Source organism: Hoplias malabaricus, chromosome 1 (genome assembly GCF_029633855.1).
Source record: "Hoplias malabaricus isolate fHopMal1 chromosome 1, fHopMal1.hap1, whole genome shotgun sequence".
In the NCBI taxonomy this organism is placed as follows: Eukaryota; Metazoa; Chordata; class Actinopteri; order Characiformes; family Erythrinidae; genus Hoplias; species Hoplias malabaricus.
In genome coordinates, this window is record NC_089800.1 from 5,373,717 (window position 1) to 5,396,395 (window position 22,679).

General features: G+C 41.4%; 1 protein-coding gene across 1 annotated transcript; it reads right to left on the reverse strand.

The window, feature by feature from the left end:
- Nucleotides 1–2,336: 2,336 nt before the first annotated feature.
- On the reverse strand, nt 2,337–22,179 carry col28a1b (collagen, type XXVIII, alpha 1b). The gene is made up of 34 exons (XM_066686555.1): nt 22,053–22,179; nt 19,482–20,047; nt 18,136–18,156; nt 17,952–18,011; nt 17,812–17,865; nt 16,696–16,740; nt 16,587–16,613; nt 15,657–15,701; nt 15,536–15,580; nt 14,619–14,672; nt 13,583–13,651; nt 12,974–13,042; nt 12,811–12,879; nt 12,325–12,393; nt 11,862–11,930; nt 11,704–11,772; nt 11,556–11,624; nt 11,394–11,465; nt 11,220–11,288; nt 11,022–11,093; nt 10,819–10,887; nt 10,098–10,166; nt 9,794–9,862; nt 9,549–9,617; nt 9,166–9,234; nt 7,602–7,670; nt 7,289–7,357; nt 7,126–7,206; nt 6,451–6,486; nt 6,319–6,355; nt 5,570–6,124; nt 4,921–5,087; nt 3,209–3,428; nt 2,337–2,607 (listed from the first exon to the last, which is right to left on the reverse strand). The coding sequence occupies exons 1-34, from the start codon at nt 22,177–22,179 to the stop codon at nt 2,435–2,437; spliced, it is 3,492 nt and encodes a 1,163-aa protein (XP_066542652.1). The 3' UTR covers nt 2,337–2,434.
- Nucleotides 22,180–22,679: the final 500 nt, after the last annotated feature.

Here is a 22,679-nt window from a genome sequence, read left to right on the forward strand (position 1 = left end):
AGGGTGAAAGGACAATGGGCTACAGTCTGTAATTGTAGAATTGACTAAAGCTGAACTGTGGAAGGGTGGAAAATGTCGCCTGCGGATTTCCAAGAAACAGGAGGCAATACAACATCCAGAACACAGGGAAAACCTACGAATGAATACAGCACATCTGGATACTCAGTGGAGGACAAGAAAGGAATCTTCTTTATTAAACATTGACAACTTTATTTTGTCTGAATGACACTTTCAAGTCGTTACATGTTACGAAGAAAATATGTTTATGTCAGAAACTACAAGAAGTGTGTTCTTGATCTTCAGGGAAGTAGCTTATTCCAAGAAACAGAATGAGGAGAAGCTTATTTATAGCAAATCAGCACCATGGCAAGTGTGCATACTAATGACATCACTTGAAGATATGCTCAGAACTATTTTTTTTTCACGTAAGAACACTTGGAGTGATTTAGAAGTGGACGAGGCCACGGCGCCGCATCTTTAAGTGGGACTTATGGGTGATCACTGATTGTCACAGCGTCCACTTGTACTCACTCAAAGATCTGACCTCTGGGGCTCAACGCCGCTTACTCTTCTGGGAAGTGAAGGCAGTGGTTTCATGCCATTTTCTTAATAGCTCAAAGTGTGGGGAAGACTTCTCTGCGAGTAGCTGCCATGTCTCACGTATCAGCATTATGACTAGGGTGTAAAGTTCGTTTTTGGGGGGAGCTGGACCTAGAAACTCAGGTACTCGAGTGTGTAGTCTTCAGTGCGATGCTAAGTCTACCATTTAAGAATCATCCTTGTGTTAGGAAGCTTTTGGGTATCTCACACCTGATTGGTTGAGAAGTGTCTGAGCCATATTTCACAACAGCTGGCTGTTGCTAACTATATATGAAGTAACTTTGAGCTCTTACCCTCTCTCAATCCAGTAACTACATCCCCCAAATACCTGTTTGATTGTAGGTACTGAGTAATTGAATTCACTTAATATTAATAAACCCACACTATAAGGAATTACAGACCATTTGGAGGAAACTCGTTCGCTTAGGCCCCAGCCACAGGATGAACTCAAATCTGAATCACTGTATCATGTGACTCAGTGGTTTGGAAAGGGGAAGGAAGTAGCACCAAAGATCAGCAGATGAAACATATGTTCCAAACAAGAGACGTCTCTGGGGACGGGGGCCGGACAGATGGCTAAAGCTGCCTGTGTCATTATGTAAATCATGTGTTTTAAAATGGACGTACCTCCATAAATTCAGAGTCCTTTAAAGTTAGTATCAGTCTGGTCTATTTTAAAGGGCACTGAAGGGAAAGTCCGCCCATTTTTAGAAATGTTATAATTACTCAGATGTCATTCAGAATGGTTTGATGTGAGAATTGCAGAGAAGTCCACAGAGGACCTACAGAGGCCTTCTCGTCTGCATGGGTTTCCTCCGGGTGACTGTCTGTGAGGAGTGTGGTGTGTTCTCCCTGTGTCTGCGTGGGTATCCTCCGGGTGACTGTCTGTGAGGAGTGTGGTGTGTTCTCCCTGTGTCTGTGTGGGTTTCCTCCGAGTGATTGTCTGTGAGGAGTGTGGTGTGTTCTCCCTGTGTCTGCGTGGGTTTCCTCCGGGTGACTGTCTGTGAGGAGTGTGGTGTGTTCTCCCTGTTTTTCAAAAACCATTTGCCTTATAGCATCCTGCATGTACTGCTTCAGGTAACAAATTCATGGAAAACATTGCTCTTACAATTTAGATTTAAGAGCCGTTAAATGCTTTTGACATCTCCTTCCATTTTACCACCACTGTGAACAAATACAGAACGGACTAATTCATGTTAAAACTGCTGTGTCTCAAAAATGAATCCCCTGTAAGAGCAGGCTAGTGTTTGTTGGGGACAAGACAGCACACTACTGCAATGATTTTGGTGCTGTCCAAGTTTTGATTGTAAACAAGACTGTTAAACTGAGTTTTTATGTAAATAAAAAATATAAAATAGGTAAAAGATACTTCTACTAAGCCTAAGTATTATTATTATTATTATTATTATTATTATTATTATTGTGTATTGTTTTTATTATTACAATTATTATTTATTATGAAATATTTTAATGTGGAGAGAGGTATAGACAAATAAAGAAATATACTTGAGTGCTTTAAAGGAGCAATCAGTCTTTTTGTTGGCTGATTCTATTACACATCATTAATGACACCTAGTGGCCTGGATGTATCAGAGGGTTATGTAGCTTTTTTAACAAAGACTGCCTCCATAGGTGGGACTTACTCTATAGAGCATAAAGTGCTTTCTGTTTTTAAATCTTGTCCCATTTCATAACAAATATTGTATAAGATAAATAACCACCTTCTGCTTTCGCTGTTAAAAATGGCTTATTGCTCCTTTAAATAATTTCCAGATTATACCCTATAACCTGGCCTTTTCATTCGCTACAGCTCAGTGACTCTCACTGATGGGGTTTAACTCATAACACAGGCTTTCTGGCAGCTTCTCAGGGATTCAAACCGGTTTCCGTTGCCACGGCAACCACCGAACCAGAACTGGGCGCAGGCATTGGCCTTGGGATCGTAATACCACTTCACCACGTAATCACGACATGGACCAGGGTCCAGTGGGTGAAAACAGCCCACGTCTGAAATGACAAGACATGAGTAACACGTTACTACAGAGTCGACATCATAGATACTTTTATCAAATATAGTAAAGAGTATCTTCATATACTTATTTATTAAGATTTTACCACCAATTGACCTAGAGATTCTGTATTAAACACTGCATTAAACATGGCCTCCTCTATCTGGGGGACCCTCTCTATGGAGCATAATCTGGTTCAATCAAGGACAACGTCAGTTTGATTATTTGTTTCATCTAATCACTTTAATAATTATGATAATTATGGATCAAAAATCTCCTTTCACTCCTTTAAAGGAACTCTATGTAGTAGTTTTACCTTAAAATTACAGCTTCAGAATTATAGTAATGATCTGACCTGTAATAGGGAGAATAGAGCCTCTATCATTGCTCAGCACTACAGAAGCTGCACTATGTAACTTTTAGAGGTGTTTAGGAAACCATACCCCTCCCACCTTGATTTCAGGACAGTGCTGTAAGACTGAATTACACTCTGCAAAGGTAGGGGGAGCCCAAGAGCAAAAATGGCAAATCTGGTGTTTCTTTAATGCTAGAACATTCAGATGAAGTATATGTAATAAACTGAGCTCTTTATCAATTACCTTGAGTAAAATCATCCTGAAACAGTATTACAGGGGCTTGAGTGGTGGTCTTCTGGATTGGAATTGGGGGGTTTTCTGTATCAGGAGGGATTGTGAAGCGCCACAGATCTTCCAGACTGTTCAGAGAGTCTCCATTTAAGAACGGCGTTCTGGTGCCATCTATGTCCTCCAGTTTGGGCCGAGGCGAGGGGATCTGCTCTGGTTCTCCATGTGTCCAGGACTGATTTACATCAAGATAAAACTCAGTTAAACTAAAGGTGGCTTTACAAGGCATAGGAATTTCAGTTAGAAATAAAAATAGTTGTGGGCAAGATTTTATTAATAAAAAGTTTGGATCCGGGAAGTAGTTCCTCTGAAACTGAACAGACCAGAGTGACTGAAATTAAAATATCCACCTACTTCCCCAAAGTACTCAAAATTATAGCAGTTAGCATTAGCGTCTCTTAGCTCACATAAAATATGACAGAAGCAGTTCAAAATGCCCCTTCCAGGAATTTTTATTCTTATTCAGCACTACAGCAAAGTAACTGGTCAGATTTCAGTCAAAAGCTAATAAGCATGTTTATAATTAAAAGGGAGTACTCACTAATTAGCCATATGCTAATCTTTTAAACTGCTGGCTATTAGCTTTCAGTCACTATTAGCCACCATTTCTAAAACTGATCATAAGAACCTGGTCTTTCTTATTCTAACAGGTTAAATGTATTTGCACAGTGGTAAAATACACCTAAGGTAAATGTTAGCATAATGTTAGTACATAAACTGGACATGTTTTTATGTACTTAGAAGAAAAAAAAAACACTCAGACATTTAGCAACTGATCAAAAACTTCAGCCTTAAGTATTTTATATGAAAATATGTTTGGTTCTTTAACACGGTACAAGGAAACCAATCTACATGATTGTTTATCTTAATCAAGCGCCTACACAGAACAAAGATTAATGTTTTTGTGCAGTTTGTGTTGTTTTTAATGGTCCAATGATACGTTATTAAAAATGTAATACTATAAATTATTAGCTTTAAAAAAATGTTTTACACTGTGTTTACCTATTTTGAGCCTTCAAAGGCCCTTCATATCTTACTATTTGAGTTTGTGATTGCACAGAATGTACCCAGCCTATACAACTTGGTGGAGTTCAGAAGGGCATGGGCTCCGCAGGGTTTTGTACATGTGTTATTAATGTAACCCAAGTGTGCTGCTTATGTTGGCTAAATGTGAGAAGTCCAGTACATAATCCACTATGGCCCCACTTTAGCAGTGTATATATGTCTTAATATTGACAGATGTGTTTCCAGGTGGGCTGCCCATATGGGCTCTAACCCAGCTTCATCACAACGCTGACTGTGAACAGCATTCATATATAGGGCCAACAAGTTATGGACAAATCTGGCTTAGACCCAGCTGGGCTGCTCATTTGGCTCCACATGTGTGTGTTAACTTGTAGTTCCTCTATTTGAATTGCAGCTTCCATTGATATTTTCAGCTACTAGCAGGTTGTACATTTAATTATTGCTGATTATTATGCAGTCTTTTTGGATTTAGGGCCATATTTGGGCAAAAAAGACAAATGTAGGTTCTTACAAAGAAGTACAAAATTAATTGGATTATGGTGAATTTTATGAATTGTTTGAAACCCCAGGTTATTAAAAGTTTTTCAGAGTTAAGACTCAAATTCTGTAAGATAATTTACAACTGCTTTACCGAGACTCACCTCTGTGTGTGTCCTACTGTGGTCCCCATTAAAGGATTCACTTCGCCTCCAGAATTCCTCTTCAAAAGAATAGGTTCCGGAGGCACCAGGGACAATGTTGTACGACTCTCTAAAGGAAGTGTCGTCTGTGCTGTCGCACAATCTGAATAACAGCTTTTTTTCCAGGGCTGAACACAAAGAGAATACATTAAATACGTAGCCTGTATCCTCACTGGTATCTTCATATACAAAAACACAGGAAGTATCTCAAAACAGTGGATAATGGGGTGGTTCGCCAGATATGGGTTAAGCCTAGTCCTGGACTACACAGCATTTTAAATTGTGCATCATTTTATGCTACAGCCCCAACATCGGAGACGTTTAATGTCTACCTCTTGGAATCTTGACCCTGTCCAGGCCTGAAGGTGGTCTATAATTCCTTTTGGAATAAAACCCTGGCAGACCACAAGGGTTTATTTGCAGTCTATTGCTCAAAGGGGAGGGGTTCAAGTCCCTTTTTGGGTCTGTCTGCCGTTACATGGCAAAATGGCTTCTACTAAAATACTAGCATAAACCCTAGCATTAATTCCAGTTCCGTGTCCATGGGATACACTCTCAGTAATGCAGCCATAGAGATTGATGTAATGAAGCTACCATAATTCTAACATACCGGGAAGTGTCCTGAAGTCGCTGATCAGATACATATGCTCTTCATCCGGATCTGAGGCTATGGACTCCAGCTCCTTCTTGAAATCACCGTAGAACGTGTCGGTCTGATTGACTACGCCGATGACAAATATCTCAATGCCATCCGAGTGGGCATCCTGTACGGCATCCTCCAGTCTGACCACATCCCTCTTGTCTACCTGGCCGTCCGTTATCACCACCGACACTTTCCTGACCCCAGGACGGGCTGAACGGAAGAGCTGATTGGCCTGGTGGATGGCGCTCCCTGTGTATGTCCCCTCGCCCATGTAGGCCATCCTCTGGACCGAAGCTTTAACCTCGTCCCGAATGGACGCCTGCTGTAGGCTTCTGATGACCATGGTTACGTGGCTGTAGAGCACCAGGCCGACGTGCGTCATGTTGGGACTGACCGACACACGGTCGATCAGGCCGTTCACAAAGTCTTTGATGATGTCAAAGTTGTCGGGACCTACACTCTCTGAACTGTCAATCACAAACACCAGCTCCAGGGGTCTTACCCTGCAGGTTATCCCACAACCTGAATACAACAGACAGCCACACGTAAGGTAAATCTATTCATTTCACCTGTACAGTGGCAGTTGGGATAGTGTAGTCTCCTAAACACAGTTGACCAGGGTTCAGTGCCCTGTTCAGGCAGGAACACTGCACTATAACAAGCATTTAGCGCATTTCTATGAGCATTTTGAATAAGCAGAATGTCATTTTACTCACCACAAATGGATTTGATTAATTTGATAACCTCCTCCCTCTGCAAGGTACAAGACGAATGTTAAGAAGGCCAAGAATATCTTTGTCAACAGTTTGATCAAACTTCAGGTAAAATGACCTATTGACAGCACTTACAGTTATACCTGGCTCTCCCTTTTGCCCCGGTCTACCCTGCAGAGGATAAGAAAAGCTAAATTAAACTGAATTTTAATCCTTAAATTGTACAGTTACTGTTACAGTTCAAACCATTCATGTATTTACATAACTACATGCAATTAATTAATAATTAACATAATTGTTTTAGCATTTGATGGTTCCTTTTGATGGTTTTTTAATGATTTTGTATCACTGATAATAGTGTGTAGGCTTGATTTACAGGCAGTTGAGGTCGTTACAAGCTTCTAATTATAATTATCCAATTATCCCCCAAGGGATATCTCCAGATGACTTGCACTTTCTTCTCCCTTGACATCCAGAGCTGAAGTGCCCTTGAGCAAGGCATCTTACCCTGTTCTAACTGTCCAAATGCCCTATGGATGGCTGCATGCCACTCCAGCTTCATGGGTATCCAAGGGTATCAAAGTATCAATTCTTGACGTCTTCTTCAAATACTGCCATAAATAGCCACAAGGTTTTACAAGCGTATGTGCACCCACTCAGTCCAGTGGGTCGGGGTCTACAGTTCATTGATTGTTAGCTACATTATTATAGTCCTATGAAGTACAAACGAGCCTTGAGGTAAATGGCTAAAACATCAAGCATTAATACAGATAATTCACAATAAGTCATGTGTTTTCATATGCTGTTTACCCAAGGTCCAGTTTGTCCTGGATCCCCCAGTCCTCCTTTGTCTCCCTTGCGTCCCCTCTCTCCTGTGAAGCCACGGTCCCCCTTTAAAACAGTGGTGAGGTAAAAAGCTAGTGCTGGGTTCTTTAAAAGATTAAGATATGAACCAACAATGGACAATGCTGACCTTTTGGCCAGGAATCCCCTCCCCGGGGAGACCTCGTGGTCCTGGTATTCCTTGATATCCAGGATTTCCCTAAACAAAATGTTCAGATGAAAGGAACATTTGAGCAAACAAAGCCTGTATTGAATTGTATTCTGGACTGAACCCATTTTATAAATGACCATCCCCATCTGGGAGACCATCTCTATTGAACATAAACTGGTTCGGACCGGGACCATAAAGCAGTTTGAGTCATTATCTCATGAGAATTGCATTTTATGGAAAAATAAAGATGATAAAAAATCAGTACTGTCATACCCCCTTTAACTCCTCTTACCTTTGGGCCTTGGATGCCCTCTCCTGGGGACCCGGGGGGACCTGGTGGACCAGTCTGTCCAGTAGAACCCTGCAAAAGAAGCCGTGCAATTATTATTTCTCCATACACTGGTGTGCCAAAGTTTGGGTACCTCCAGAGCCTACCTGGAAACATTGGGCACAAGGCGGGAACAAACCCTGGAGGGGGCACCAATCCTTCACAGGGTGACACACATTCACACCTACGGACATGTTTGAGTTGCAAATCCACCTACAAACGTGTGTTTTTGGTCCGTGGGAGAAAAACGGAGCACCCGGATGAAACCCACACAGACACAGGGAGAACACACCACACTCCTCACAGACAGTCACCCGGAGGAAACCCACGCAGACACAGGGAGAACACACCACACTCCTCACAGACAGTCACCCGGAGGAAACCAACGCAGACACAGGGAGAACACACCACACTCCTCACAGACAGTCACCCGGAGGAAACCAACGCAGACACAGGGAGAACACACCACACTCCTCACAGACAGTCACCCGGAGGAAACCCACGCAGACACAGGGAGAACACACCACACTCCTCACAGACAGTCACCCGGAGGAAACCCACGCAGACACAGGGAGAACACACCACACTCCTCACAGACAGTCACCCGGAGGAAACCCATGCAGACACAGGGAGAACACACCACACTCCTCACAGACAGTCACCTGGAGCTGGACTCGAACCCACAACCTCCAGGTCCCTGGAGCTGTGTGACTGCGACACTAACCTGCTGCACCACCGTGCCGCCCTTAATTCACAATCTGTTTTTTTTGAAGAAAAATTTGAGAAATATTTGGGCTGCCCAGTTTTCGACTCTACATGCACTGATTTGCATATTGAAAAGTAGCACATCATTTTTCTCCCTGTAGAGGATATGTTAACTTCACTTCAAATCTGCAAATGGGAACGAACAGGAGTGTCCAAAAATCTGTAAATGGGTCAGCTCCTGTTTGTGTGCAGAAGGGCCGTATATGCTGTGTGGGCAAGTCTAAGGTTCAGTGAAGCATCTGGTATCGGCTTTAATGAGCCTGAGAATTGAGTTCTGAACTGCAGCATGAATCCATAACCTCCTCTTAGATGTTGCGCTAGAGCCACCTACAGGTTAACAATAGACACAGACCCAAAACACACCACTGAAAAAAGATGACTGACACTATTATCTGTCTCATAGTGATCAGTGACATCAGTAAAATTCCCAGTTCAAGTAACGAATCATTTCTTAAAATCGAAGTCATAAATATTTATTAAAGGAACATTAGGTAGTAATTTAAACTTAAAATCACTGAGCTTTAATAGGGAGAATACAGCCTCTGTCATTGCTCATCTGGGCTCAGCACAGCAGAACCTACACTATGTAAAAACATAACAATAAATGACACCCTGCACCTGAAGGGGGAGACCAAGCTTAAGAATACTAAATCTTACAGATTGCTCCTTTAATTTCATAAACATCAGTGCTAATGTAATGAACAAACAATGTGTTTATTCGGACCCTCTGTTTCTCATCTTGATTAAAGGTGAAATAACTGACCTTTGGGCCTAATTGTCCGATGCCTGGTGGTCCGACTACCCCAGGGGCTCCTGGAAGTCCTCGATCTCCCTGAGAAAGAAAAGGTTCTTAATAAATTATATATGATATTTGGCCAAATGTTTGTGAACACATGCTCATACATTGTGTTCAGAAATGCTGTATTTTTATTATTATTTTATATATTATTTATTTTATATTTTTGCAGGGGGACTGGGGACCCATCGCACCAACCCCCCTCCTGACTCTTGATTTCAGGACAGTGCTGTAAAAGTGAGTAAAAGTACTCAATTACTGTAGGGGGAGCCCAGAAGCTTAGCCCTAATCTTACATAGCGTGGCTTTAATCAAACATGACGAATTCATATCATAATATCTGATTCCTACCTTTGGTCCAGGTAAGCCTTTACCCTCTGGCCCAATCTCTCCCATGAGTCCTGGGACACCTGGGGGTCCCTAGTGATCGTATGGGGGACAGCAACATAATGAAAGGATGACTGATACAGCAAGAGATCAACGACACTCTCGGTGGAGTGATAGATGCAGATGGAGACTGTGATACAGTTAAATAAAAACACAGACAAGCTGAAGGACCTCAGTGGTGTAGCTGACAGTAAATAAAATGTACTTACGGGTGGTCCAGGGTAGCCATCTCCCTTCAGTCCAGGTAGTCCCATAGATCCAGGCAGCCCTCTTTCTCCCTTAAGAACAAGCAGAGATTCAGCTACGAATGGACAAAAAGTTCCTATCTTAAATACTAAACACTGAATAGATGCAGTTCACTTTCTTCTGTTCAGTTAAACAAAAAATTCTCAGCCTGATTTTTGGGACAAAACATGTAAATAATACAATTACTCTCCAATAACAATCTGTACTCGACCATTGGCTTCACAAGATTGTGGATAAAGGAATACTATCCTCAGCAGTAGAGATCACCTTTGGTCCAGGTATCCCTATTCCGGTTTCCCCAACAGGTCCTAGTGGTCCAGGTTGTCCAGGATCCCCCTGTGAAAATATACACATGGGAAGCCAGGTAAGGAACAATAACTAAGACTTGTACTACATCAATTACAAGGACCATTTTTCTTATGGCGTCCCACACAGGGTTCAAGTCAAGTGTTCCCCTATTGTCATTCCTCAATATGAGTAGCTTAGGAAGGTTCTGGATCAGATTGGGAATTCTGTAGCAGGTGTGGGAATATGAGTGAGTCCAAGTAAGCAGATTCTTCTCAGTGTCAAAAAAACAAAAACAAACGCCATTGCAAGTTTTGGCTTCCGATTCCACCCTATTGGCTGTTAGCTGAACTCCCCGAGCTGCGATGGGGTAGAGATAGTGACGTGGAAGCAGGTGCTCGGGTGGATAAATGTTTTAACATACACAAGGAAAAAACAACGAGAACAAAGACACAAATACTGAGGATGACAGCAACAATCACTAAAACACGCACAATGGATGCCAACAAGAGACTATGAGCACACAGTGTAAATATTCAAATGCAATAGGATGCACCTGTGAGCTCAGTCATGTGACTGGCAAACTGCCACGGCTAAGGGAGAAACAGCACACAAGGAAAACACTACTCTGAACCTAGCTGCAAATTCTAGCTAGTTTTTAAAATATTGGACCCAAAGCCATATCTCATATGAACCCATTTACCTTAGCACCAGGTATACCTCTTCCTGGTGGACCAATCATCCCAGGAGGTCCAAACCCCCCCGGGTTCCCCTGGTTTCAACAGAAACAAGTGTTAGATGTCTGAGAAATTTTCAGGCAGCATTTTCTCACTATCATCTCACTAGCTCATATCAAAATGAGCTTATTCCACTGAAATACTGTGTTTTTGGTTTGATTTGTGTTACCTTGGGTCCAGCTGGGCCAATTGTTCCCATGAGTCCTGGTGGTCCTCTTGCTCCTCTCTCTCCTTTGTCCCCCTACAATAAGAAACTCATCATATTTATAATTAAGATTATTACATATGAGTATATTACAGTATTATAATGATTTAGTGTATTAATATATAATGGTGTAGTTGAGGCACAAATTAACCTCACATGTACCTTATCTCCAGGAAGACCTTTACCAGGTGGTCCATCTTGACCTTTCAGTCCAGGAAAGCCTATTTCACCCTAAACACACCAGGACAATAGGAGAGTCTGTTGAGCTGGTGCAGAACAACCTTCTTAAATTAATGTAATTGGTTTAAAATTCATCACGTTTTCCAACTTTCCAACCTTTGGTCCTATTGGTCCATCTTCTCCTGGAGCACCTGGCTCACCTGGTGGACCCTTAAATCCTGGATCACCCTAAAAGTGTTGTTTATGATTACCGCACCACACAGAGTGATGTTTACAAATGACTTTCCATTACAATTTGTGAAAAATCCCAGATCTCACCTTGGGTCCTGCGTCTCCAACACCTTTCTCTCCAGGTAATCCTCGTTCTCCAGGAAAGCCTTGAACTCCCTGAGGACAAACAGATCTTTCTTGTTGTCTTTTTATTGATGACACTGATTGAATAATTAATTTCACACATTTGTCATACCTTCTCGCCAATGATTCCTAACCCTGGAAGTCCTCTGGGACCAGGTGGTCCCACAGGCCCCTGGTTTCCCTACAGATGACAATAGCAGATAGCAGAAAAATATTTTGATATATATGTCCATAACAATTGATATTTAACAGTACACAGTATTTACAAACCTTTTCCCCTTGTATTCCCAATCCAGGAGCCCCCACTGAACCTGGAGACCCTGGAGGCCCTGCGTTACCCTGGACATAGATAAATATTATATTACATAAACATATGAATACACCATTAAGTCCAATGATATTTGTTTTTTTACTCTTTACTGTTTCACTGAACTGTAGTTTTCAGTGGCGTTCCTATTACTACCAATTAGCATCAAGGCTAATATAGCTAGCAAGTAATAGAAGCGTATACATTAGCATAATGCTAATGCTAGTTGTTGTCTTTTGTCTAAACAATAACAAACTTGCCTCAGAATGAGTATATTTGTTTAGTAACCTCAAATTAATTTCTACATCACAGTTTCTGATTTTTGTAACATACTCTTATCTGTACAGATGGATATAGCTGGGTCATGTAGCAACAGTCCCAGCCATCTTGAAGCATTTTAGCAACCTGACATTTATTATGTTTTACCTTTTCACCCTTGTAGCCGAAACCTGGAGTTCCTCGAGCTCCTGTGGAACCATTATAGCCTCGATCTCCCTGAGAAATTCAGATTTAATTTACCACATAAAAGTATAAGTGTAGAATTTCAGGAGAAATACGTTGGTAAGTTAAAACGTTAGCTATGTATAAAAAGGTTACATTGTAAGTCCTACACTGCAATTGGATTCAACACTTGAAAATCAATGCAAAACATGACCATTCATTTTCAGTATTAATAAAATGCAGCCATGTATCAATGACAGATATTTTGTTTCCTGAAGGTGTGTTTTTGCTTTAGCATTGATTTGAAAATTGCCTGTCTCTATACATCCCACAGTTTACAATTTGTCATTTTGCATCTCACTGTAACCGCCTCACCTTGTCAGAGTGGGTGGTTCTTGGTCACGTTTAACAATGTAGGAAACACATACTCCACTGTATTACAAGATCAGTGCAAAGGGTGAATTTTCTTACCTTCGGTCCAGGCAATCCCTCCCCTGGCGGGCCAAGGATTCCCTGACGTCCTGGAGGTCCTGGGGGTCCCTTGATTTTTTTTTAAATTACAGTTATTAATATGCAGAAATATACACATTAAACTGGTATATTTTAACACAGTCACTGAGCGTTGTCTCCTTACAGGTTGGCCTGGTTCTCCAATTCCCATTGCACCCACTGGACCTGGTCGTCCCTGGTTTCCTTTGTCCCCCTAAAGTCATTACATAAAGTTTCTCCAATGTTGAAAATGAAACGACAAAACAAACGTCTGGTAAGTAATACCTTGGTTCACTTATTTGTTTTGTAGTTACAAGCTTCAGAATAAAAGCCCCCTAAATGTTCCTTTGCTTGAACACGTGGTTCTAGGAAACAAAACTATAAGAATGGGTAAACTTAAGTGTGTTATCGTTGGGCTTATTCAAAATCAGATTTACCATGCAATAATGTCACTTATTTATTTTGTTATTTCAAGCAGGGCTAGTTATTAGCCTCACATCCTTTCAGACCCATAGCATTGTTTTATATTCTCATAGTAGAAAATGGCTGTGGGTTCTTTCAAATGTGAAGCACTTATGCAAGGGGAATGTCTTATAATCTAATATTAAGAGATATATCGCCTGAAAAATGAACGGTGGTCTCTGGTTGGTGACAGTAGTATGTAGCCTGGAAAGCCTTCCTGTTTTGTGGCTAGTACATGCTAACAGATGTTTACAGAAGTTAATTAAATCTCTGAGTGCAGGGGTTGGCTGACCTTAGGTCCAGGGAATCCAATGCCTATATCCCCTCTGGGTCCAGGTGCACCGGTGGATCCACGATCTCCCTACAGACATAAAATAACATGATAATTATCTAAAAAAAAAAATCATTTTGAAATGCATTACTAAAGTTACACTGACTATTGCAAAATATGCAAGCAAGCAACTGCATGCTAACTGGCCACTTTATTAGAAACACTTCTCTTCCTAATAATTGGAAATGTTGTATTTAATACATTGTTGTGTGAAGTTTATTGAGTAATCTCAGCATAATTGTTTGGTTTGGTAAAAATGTCCTCCATCTTGTTTCCAATAGAAAACTAAAGATTTCATTATATTAATGACACAAATAAAATACATTTAAATTTGTATTTTTCAGGTGCGTAGTTATATTTACATATGAATTTCTATTTAAAAAAAGAGGTAATACAACTGTAATGAAAATATATATAATATATTTTTACAGTAATGTAACTTTTTCATAAATACTACAAATGTAATAGCGATATAATACATCATTAACCATTTTAAAAACTGACGTTTTGACAGTTGTAGCTCCTCTGGACGCTGGCCACGCACATTGCTAAGCTGTTACTGCCCAACTGCCAAATATGCTACACTTGTGAGAGCTTTGTAGCTATTTTTGTCAGTGGTCTAGTATTCAGCCCCTTGAAAGCGACAGACAGGAATCCCCCTGCCTTTGGCAAACTGTAATTATTTGTTGTTGCTGTTTTGGTGAAGTGCATCTGGATACAGTATTTGACATTTAGTGGAGATAAGGCTGTCTTTCTTCCCACACATTATTCTCACTGGTATAGTTATCGGATTCTCAAAGCATTCTTTGTTGATTTCATCTTGCCCACACATAACGTGCGAACGTCCTTGCCCTGTCTTTCCACAGCCAGCAGCTTGGCAAGATCAGACCGTTAGTGTCATTAAAGCTATACTGTGTCAATGTCTGTTTCTTTCTGGGCGACAAACACCCTTCAAAGATGTTTCAGTACCAAGAGGAATAGCGCAAACTGCTCTTACTTTGGGACCTGCCTGGCCCTCTGGTCCTTGATCCCCTGTTGGCCCTGGGAGACCCTGTAAAAACACAAAAAATAATATTTATAGATACTTTAGTGCCCAGTTTATTCCATAGAGGATCCCCGTGCTAAGGAATAGTCTCAAAAGCTGTGAAACCTAACTGTAAATCTTCACAAAGATAGAGTGTGGTCCAGGAGCCTTGGTAAACTACACTGCTGCAGCAGTAATTAAGAAGAATTGGAAGAGCCACACTACCAGTAACCAAAAATTTGATGTGCAAATGTTTCTAGCTTAACACCAGATTTAACTTCAGAAATTTGGTAGTCAAAAATGTTTGATGTGAATACATAGTGCCAACTTTGAAACACGGGGGAGGTAGTGTGTTGCTGTTGAATCAGATATATTCATTATATATTAAATATAAAACTGTATAGATGATATTTAGCATACAGAACACAGTGTTTCTCAATCCACCAAAAGAGACCACTGTACTAAGGCCTCAGAAGCCCATCTCTCCAGAGTCAAAAACCTGACCAGTCTACAGTCCACTGTCCCCACATTAATCCTAGTGCACAAAGTCTGCCTCGGAAAAAAAAATAATATCCTGCAAGCCTGGATTCCCTGCTTTAATATGTTCATTGGCAGGGGATTAAGAGTGATCCTCCACTCACATTCCATAAGTGCAGCATGGAGAAGGTGTGTGATTTCCATGTTTAATTAACTATTGGTGGTTTATTAGCTATGACCTAAAACCACCTAATGACTGCAACATTATTTAGAGTTGTCCAGAAAAATAAATGTAATAATTATTGAATACAAACAAATCTAGCCTCTGATACAACACTATATAACCACACACATCTCAACCAAGGCTAGAACTGAGCGATAATGATGCAACAGTGTTTTAGAGGATACTGTACCTGTTCTCCTCTGGTGCCTCGTGGTCCAGGAGGTCCCTGAAGTCCCTGTAAAAGACAGAATCATGCCTCAGTAATCTAAAGTACCATATTATAGCCTTTGACGCAGTATAGAGGCACATACCTTATCTCCTTTGTCTCCAGGAGTTCCACACTCTCCTCTCTCACCCTACAACACAACTCAAGTGTTATCTGGATAAACATTTCGGACTTTATTTTGATGAGAAATTATGGTGTCAACATGTTCAAGATTTTCTGGAATCCCTGAGTTATGCCTGTTTGTCCAGGAAAAAATAAATAAATTCCGTTCCTGGACACAAAATGTCCTGGGACCATATTGAAAGAAGTCCAGTGCAGTCATGGTAAAAGTAGATTTGAAACACTGTCCAACAACCTCAAGATACAAACGCTGTTGCTCTTAAACACTGAAGTCTCCTAGATCTCAGCCCAGTAAAATTGTAGCAGTGTCTTGATTTGATACAAAGTTTTGATTAGACAAAAAATAAGTTGTTATATTTTGTTTCCATTTTCAGATTCAACTGAGAGCAGTCAACTGTAGCTTCAAGCTCATTGGTTAGCATCATAAGCTAACATGCTACTTGATGCTGCCCTAAGAATATCAAATAACAATCATTCCTCACTGCTGCCATCTAAACGTGTGAATAAGCCAATAGTATTCTTGTATTTTGTGATAAACGATAAATCTAGATAACTGAACAGTACTTGTGGCAGTTAGATTACAATAAAGAGTTTATGATTAGCTTCTTTAGCAAAGCATGTTGGTAGTTGTATTAGTTAAATTCTTGATCATAAAATTTGAACAAACTTTGCACTAAACAGCATCCGCTCTAACCATAGGAAAAAGTACTTTCCAAGAAAATGTTCTATGCAAAGCATACACGTAGCAGTTTAATGTTTCCCCAACAGGGGGCGCCTGTGCCAAATTACCATACAAGAATCAGCATATTTCTTCTAAGGCAAATTAAATTTAATTTACAGAGTCGTCTTTTAAGATGAGATCTACACTGTTTACTTATTGAGAAATAACACTTACCTTATCACCCTTAAAGCCTGTCCGTCCCTGAGGGTGAAAATACATAATCAAAGTCATGTTTAAAAACAAAAAACAATTTAATCTAAAAAAACATGGATCTGTGATTTACCTCAGGTCCTTGCATTCCTGTACGTCCAGGACTCCCACTTTCTCCCTGAAGATACAAACAAATACATTAGTTTAATTTCAAGATTTACATCTTTATGCTCAATATTCAAAATGAAACTTCCTTCTTCCTAATTCACTTCCTACATAGGCTGCCTTTGTTTCTAGGGTAGGATTCTCCAGTTTGAAGACTGGGAAACCCCTCTGAAGATGATGAGGAGCTTTGAAATATTACAAATATTCTAAAGTGGGACTTTTGTTCTAAAGGTTTTTTTAGCTAGCATATTATTAATAAGGAAAATTGATAGCTAACAGTAATGCTTAGCAAATATCTCATTTCAACCGTTTAACTGTAGTAACTCTTCTTTTTTTTCTCAATTTCTTTTTTTTTAGGAAAGTTTTTCTGTTCAATTTTTTGTTACTGGGGAGAGAATGGATTACTACATCAACAGACATGTGGTTAGCATTGTAACTGGACGTGTAGATACTTTAACTCAGTTTAAATGAGTGTGAAACGTGTCCATGGTGTCCGTTTTATAGTGAAAAAAAGAATAAATAATTGTATTCTTTTCTCCATAGGTAAAGGGACATGGTAAGTGTTGAGTTAATGCCCCGTGGTTTTATTTATCAGTCTACAGCGTGACTACGCTAGCAGTCAGGTTTGGGTGACACTGCATGACTTTGCAGTGGTAATGGGGGCATGAAGAGGCTGCAATTAAATGGTATTTTGCAGCTACAGATATTAACAAATACTGATATAAATGGAGTAAAACTAGGGTGACCAGACGTCCTCTTTTACCCGGACATGTCCTCTTTTTTAGACTTAAAAAATGTCCGGGCGGAATTTCACAAACGTCCGGGATTTTGTTTTTCTAGAGTTTACAGAGAACTTCGAGAAGTTTCGTTCACAAACTAGTCCCGCCCTCCCCTACTCCGATTGGTTCGCTTGAGTGAGAAGGGGGCGTGGTGAAGTAGCCTAAAATGTACTGATTGGACGATCTGACTGTAGAGCTACCGTTATTGGTCGATAACCTTCTCTGTAAACATTTAATTGGTCAGTCTGCACGTCAGTAGTCATCCAGTAGTCCGTTATCGTGTTATGTCATTTTTTCATGCTTACCCTTGCACCTTTAGGCCCAGGGAGTCCTTCGTAACCCGATTCTCCTTGTTTACCCTGCAGCAAACACAACAAAGTGTTTGTTAAATGAAAAGCTGATCATTTTTCTGGTCGAACTACACGACTAGCGTCCTTTCACTCACTGGGCTTCCAGGAGGTCCTCTGTCTCCTTTCTCACACAAACATGTCTGGAGCCTCGGACACTGAAACATGAAACCATAAAGCAGTTATGAACCATAAAGCAGTTATGAAATTTTGCTTTTTTCCTGCAATTTTATGCAAAGGTTTTTCATAAATTGTGTTGCATGAGTATACTGCGATATTTACCTCGTTATTTGCAATGGTTTTCTGAAGAAAAAAAGAAAGACAAATTTGTAATAAGATAGTTAGTACATTTAGGGAGCTGGTCTATGTCTTACATCTAAACATCTGGGTCCACAACTGAGCACCATATTTATTACAGATGCAAAAAACAAGGCAAAGTGTTATATTGTATGTTTAAAGACTTTTTTCATGAATTTTTATTTCCTTTTGTTTTTTGCAATGTTTCTTGAAAGAGACCAAATATCCCATCCTATGATTTCTTTAAAAAAAAACAATTCTCCAAATATCTTAAATATCACATTTAATGCATTATTTCTTGAAAAGATCAAAAACATCCATGTTATTTACTGAATAAACAAAATTATTCCTTTATTCCTTTTAAAATGTAAAATTTGATCTGTATTATTTCTTAAAGTGACTTACGCCACGCTACTAATGGAATAAGACACTTGTCTTATACCAAACACAAATCTTTAGAAATAAACCACAAAAGTATGCAGAGGAACAGATGATCAACACTCTGTAACAGAAGAGCTAGAAAGTGCTCCTATATGCTTTAGACGTTGAATAAAAAAATCATTGGAATATTATTAATATATAAATTAAAATAATGATATGGGCTCTGTAGTTATATAGAGTCGACTGGCCATGTGCAGCTTTTAGTCCACAGAGTGTAACAGTCCTGGGCTGGACGCCAGAATGTCCAGTCTGTCTTATGCCTCAGGGTGGGATTCTTCTTCTATTCAGAATCAAGAAAACAGAACAATCCACCCCACTGTGGGACCATAGGCCAGAATTAGCCTTGAGTGTCCAGTGGGCATTTTTGTTTACATGGAAACTCTAAGACTGCCCATCTGCTGAAGACTTAAATATACGGAATATATTACGTATCATCCATATGCTGAATAGATGTTTATTTATTCACATTCTGTAAGTGATACATCAAGCTAACATGCTAATATATACATCAAGCTAACATGCTAATATAAACATCAAGCTAACATGCTAATATACACATCAAGCTAACATGCTAATATTACCTTGTTTTTTTTGGGGTGGGATTTTAGAGATTTTCAGAGATTTTATGACATTTGAATTCGAATCTCTTGAATCTCTTGGGCAATGGAGCTCAGACACTAGCTTTAACTGAGAAAACTGCAGCGCGCAGCTCACTGCTCACAGCTCAGACAATAAAACACCTCCATGTTCAGCTTAAACAACTTTACAAGAGACAAATGTGTGGATTAAGCCAGGCACAAAAAAAAATGGCCATGGGAACTTCTCCCAACAGCTGTTTGTGTGTAAGTGCAGGACTGGAACTGGAACCAGAACTCAATACAGTTACTCACTAGTTCCTGCAGGAGTCTCTCCTCCAAGTCTGGGTCAGTGAGACTGTGAACAAACTGCTGTGCTGGGGAGGAGGCCACTGCCCTGAGGTTGGCGCTGTTGTGTCCGCCCCGGGACAAGTCCGACAGGCCGATAGTGAAGAGTTTGATGTCGTGGCTCTTGGCCTCTGCGGCAGCTGCAAGGATGTCAGGGCTCCGGGGGTGGTCGGCGCCGTCAGTCATCAGGAGGACCACCCTGACATTGTCCTCCTGGGTCTCCTTCACGAAGAGCTCGGTGGCGTTCCCCAAGGCGTAGGACGTGTACGTGCCCTGACCGATGTAGGCCACAACCTCGATGTGGCTCAGGAAGACGTCCAGGTTCTGCCAGTCTGAGAAGCTCTGGACGATGGACACGGAGCTGCTGTACTGGAGCGCAGCCAGCCGGGTCTGCAGATGCCAGCCGGACACCTGCATCTTCATGAGCTTCCGGCTCAAGGAGCGCACAAAGTCCTTCTGCAGCTGAAAGCGGAAGCTGGCAGCACTCTCCGAACTGTCCAGGATGAAGGCGAGCTCCAGTGGACACACCAGCACTGGGGATGGAAAGAGAAGAGTTAACAACATGAAAGAATTGCTGGTGTTTGGTAAGTGTAGTGGACAACAGTACTGTCTTCTGACTTCTCCTGAGTGGCCTGTGTCATGCGCCTGTGTCAGAATGTGATGGCAGGTGTTGCTTGGTTGTTAGCGTTTGGTGCTTTTCCACTGCATGTTACCTACACCACTCTACTCAGCTCTACTCAACTTTTCCATTAGGCAAACCTGGTCCCTGGAACTGGGTTCTTTTTTAGTATACGTTCCCTCCTGGTCCAGAGCAGGGAGTAGGGACTAAACCGTGGCGTGTAAACCTTGCAGAGCGCTGATTGTCCAGAGAGAGTCGTCACTCTACGCCACGCAACGCAGACGACCAGCACCAACTCTCCATCTGTAAAATCTCCAACTGCAGCAGAGATCACGTTTGTTTTTATCCGACTCACGACGGCAGCTCGTAAAATTACGCCGTGGTCTTTTGAAGAGGTTCAAACGCTCCTTGGATCTGTGGCCGACTCTCACACAGTCATTTGTATGTAGGGGGAAACCACAGCACCTGCAGGAAACCCACACAGACACAGGGAAAACACACCAAACTCCTCACAGACAGTGACCCGAGGCAGGATTCAAACCCAAGGCACCAGAACCAATGGAGTTTTTTGGCAGCAATATAGTACCACCTCTTTATGTCCACTTTAACCCGAAACAAACGGTGGTTAGCGCTGTAGAAGTGATGTTTTTAGGTCTTTCCCATTGCTCTACTTTGGCCAAACAGAGTTAAATATTTGTTGAAGAAAACAGCAGCTGTAAGAACATGCGTAGGCTGTGATGTGTTTAACAGATGCACACGTCAGAAACTCTTAGAAAGCAAGTCTGTAAACTTCTGTATCACAGAGAACATGGACTTATTAACCCTTCCTGGATGAGGAGGGGGCAGGGGCTCACTCTCTAATGAAGGGGGCAGAGAGGAATGGAGAGAACTTACACTTGGGCATCATTATTCATTCATTCATCCATTATCTGTAACCCTTATCCAGTTCAGGGTCACGGTGGGTCCGGAAGGGGCGCCAGTCCTTCACAGGGCGACACACATTCACACATACGGACACTTTTGAGTCACCAATCCACCTACCAAAGTGTGTTTTTGGAGCGTGGGAGGAAACCCACACAGACAGAACACACCAGACTCCTCACAGACAGTCACCCAGAGGAAACCCACACAGACAGAGAGAGAACACACCACAATCCTCACAGAGGATCACCCGGAGGAAACCCACACAGACACAGGGAGAACACAGCACACAGACAGTCACCCGGAGGAAACCCACACAGACACAGGGAGAACACACCACACTCCTCACAGACAGTCACCCGGAGCGGGACTCGAACCCACAACCTCCAGGTCCCTGGAGCTGTGACTGTGGCACTAACCTGCTGCACCACCGTTCCGCCCTGGACAATAAAACTGAAACACCTGGTTTTAGACCACAGTTATTTATTAGTATGGTGTAGGGCCTCCTTTTGCGGCCGATACAGCGTCTGTTCGTCTCGGGAATGACATACACAAGTCCTGCACAGTGGTCAGAGGGATTTGAAGCCATTCTTCTTGCAGGATAGTGGCCAGGTCTCTACGTGATGCTGGTGGAGGAAAACCTGACTGAGTTTCCTGACTCGCTCCTCCAAAACACCCCAAAGTGGCTCAATAATATTTAGATCTGGTGACTGTGCAGGCCATGGGAGATGTTCAACTTCACTTTCATGTTCATCAAACCAGTCTTTCACCAGTCTTGCTGTGTGTGTTGGTGCATTGTCGTCCTGATACACGGCACCGCCTTCAGGACACAATGTTTGAACCATTGGATGTACATGGTGTTACTGGTGCAATGTGCAGTTAATGAAGATTGTCCACCAGGCTGCTCCAATTTAGCCATGACACCTCCCACACTACAATGACAGGTGTTTCAATACAATACAAAATATAACAGAGTATGAATTATGAAACTGATTCACCCTTCCCGTTTGGTGCGGTGAGGTTGTTTTTGTTGTCATTCTTTCTTCTCCTCTGGCCCCCGGCTGCGAGTGAAAGGATTAACAGTGTCCAGCACAGGAGCACCACCCTGGACAAGTTTGCTTTCATGTCTGGACTCGGGGAGATTAGGAGTGGACGTGAACTGACCTCAGCTCCCTGGTCACACACATCTGGAACACAGCCCCGATTGGAAACGATGTTAAAAATACATAGAAATAGTTCTTAATGCAACTTTAAAACAAAAGGAAAGTCTAAACAGCTGGATGTAATGATCTACAGCTGGGTTTCGTCACCACACGCCAGGCTGGGCTGAGGTTTTAAGTCAAAATCAGTGCATTGTCTTATAGAGGGGACACATTTACCATAAATACTGTTAATGAAATGGACAAAAATACATAAATAAATGTATATATTTAAATATAAATTGTGGGTGTGTCCAAACTTTTGCATGTCTAGTATTTAAACCAGTAAAACCTTTATAAATATAATGTTAAAGTGATCTCACGCAAATGGACATTGATGACCACAACCGTCAAAGGATTGTAGCTACAGGAACAGGCAGAGCCCAATTATCATTTCCTATTGGTCCAAATATTCCATAATAATTT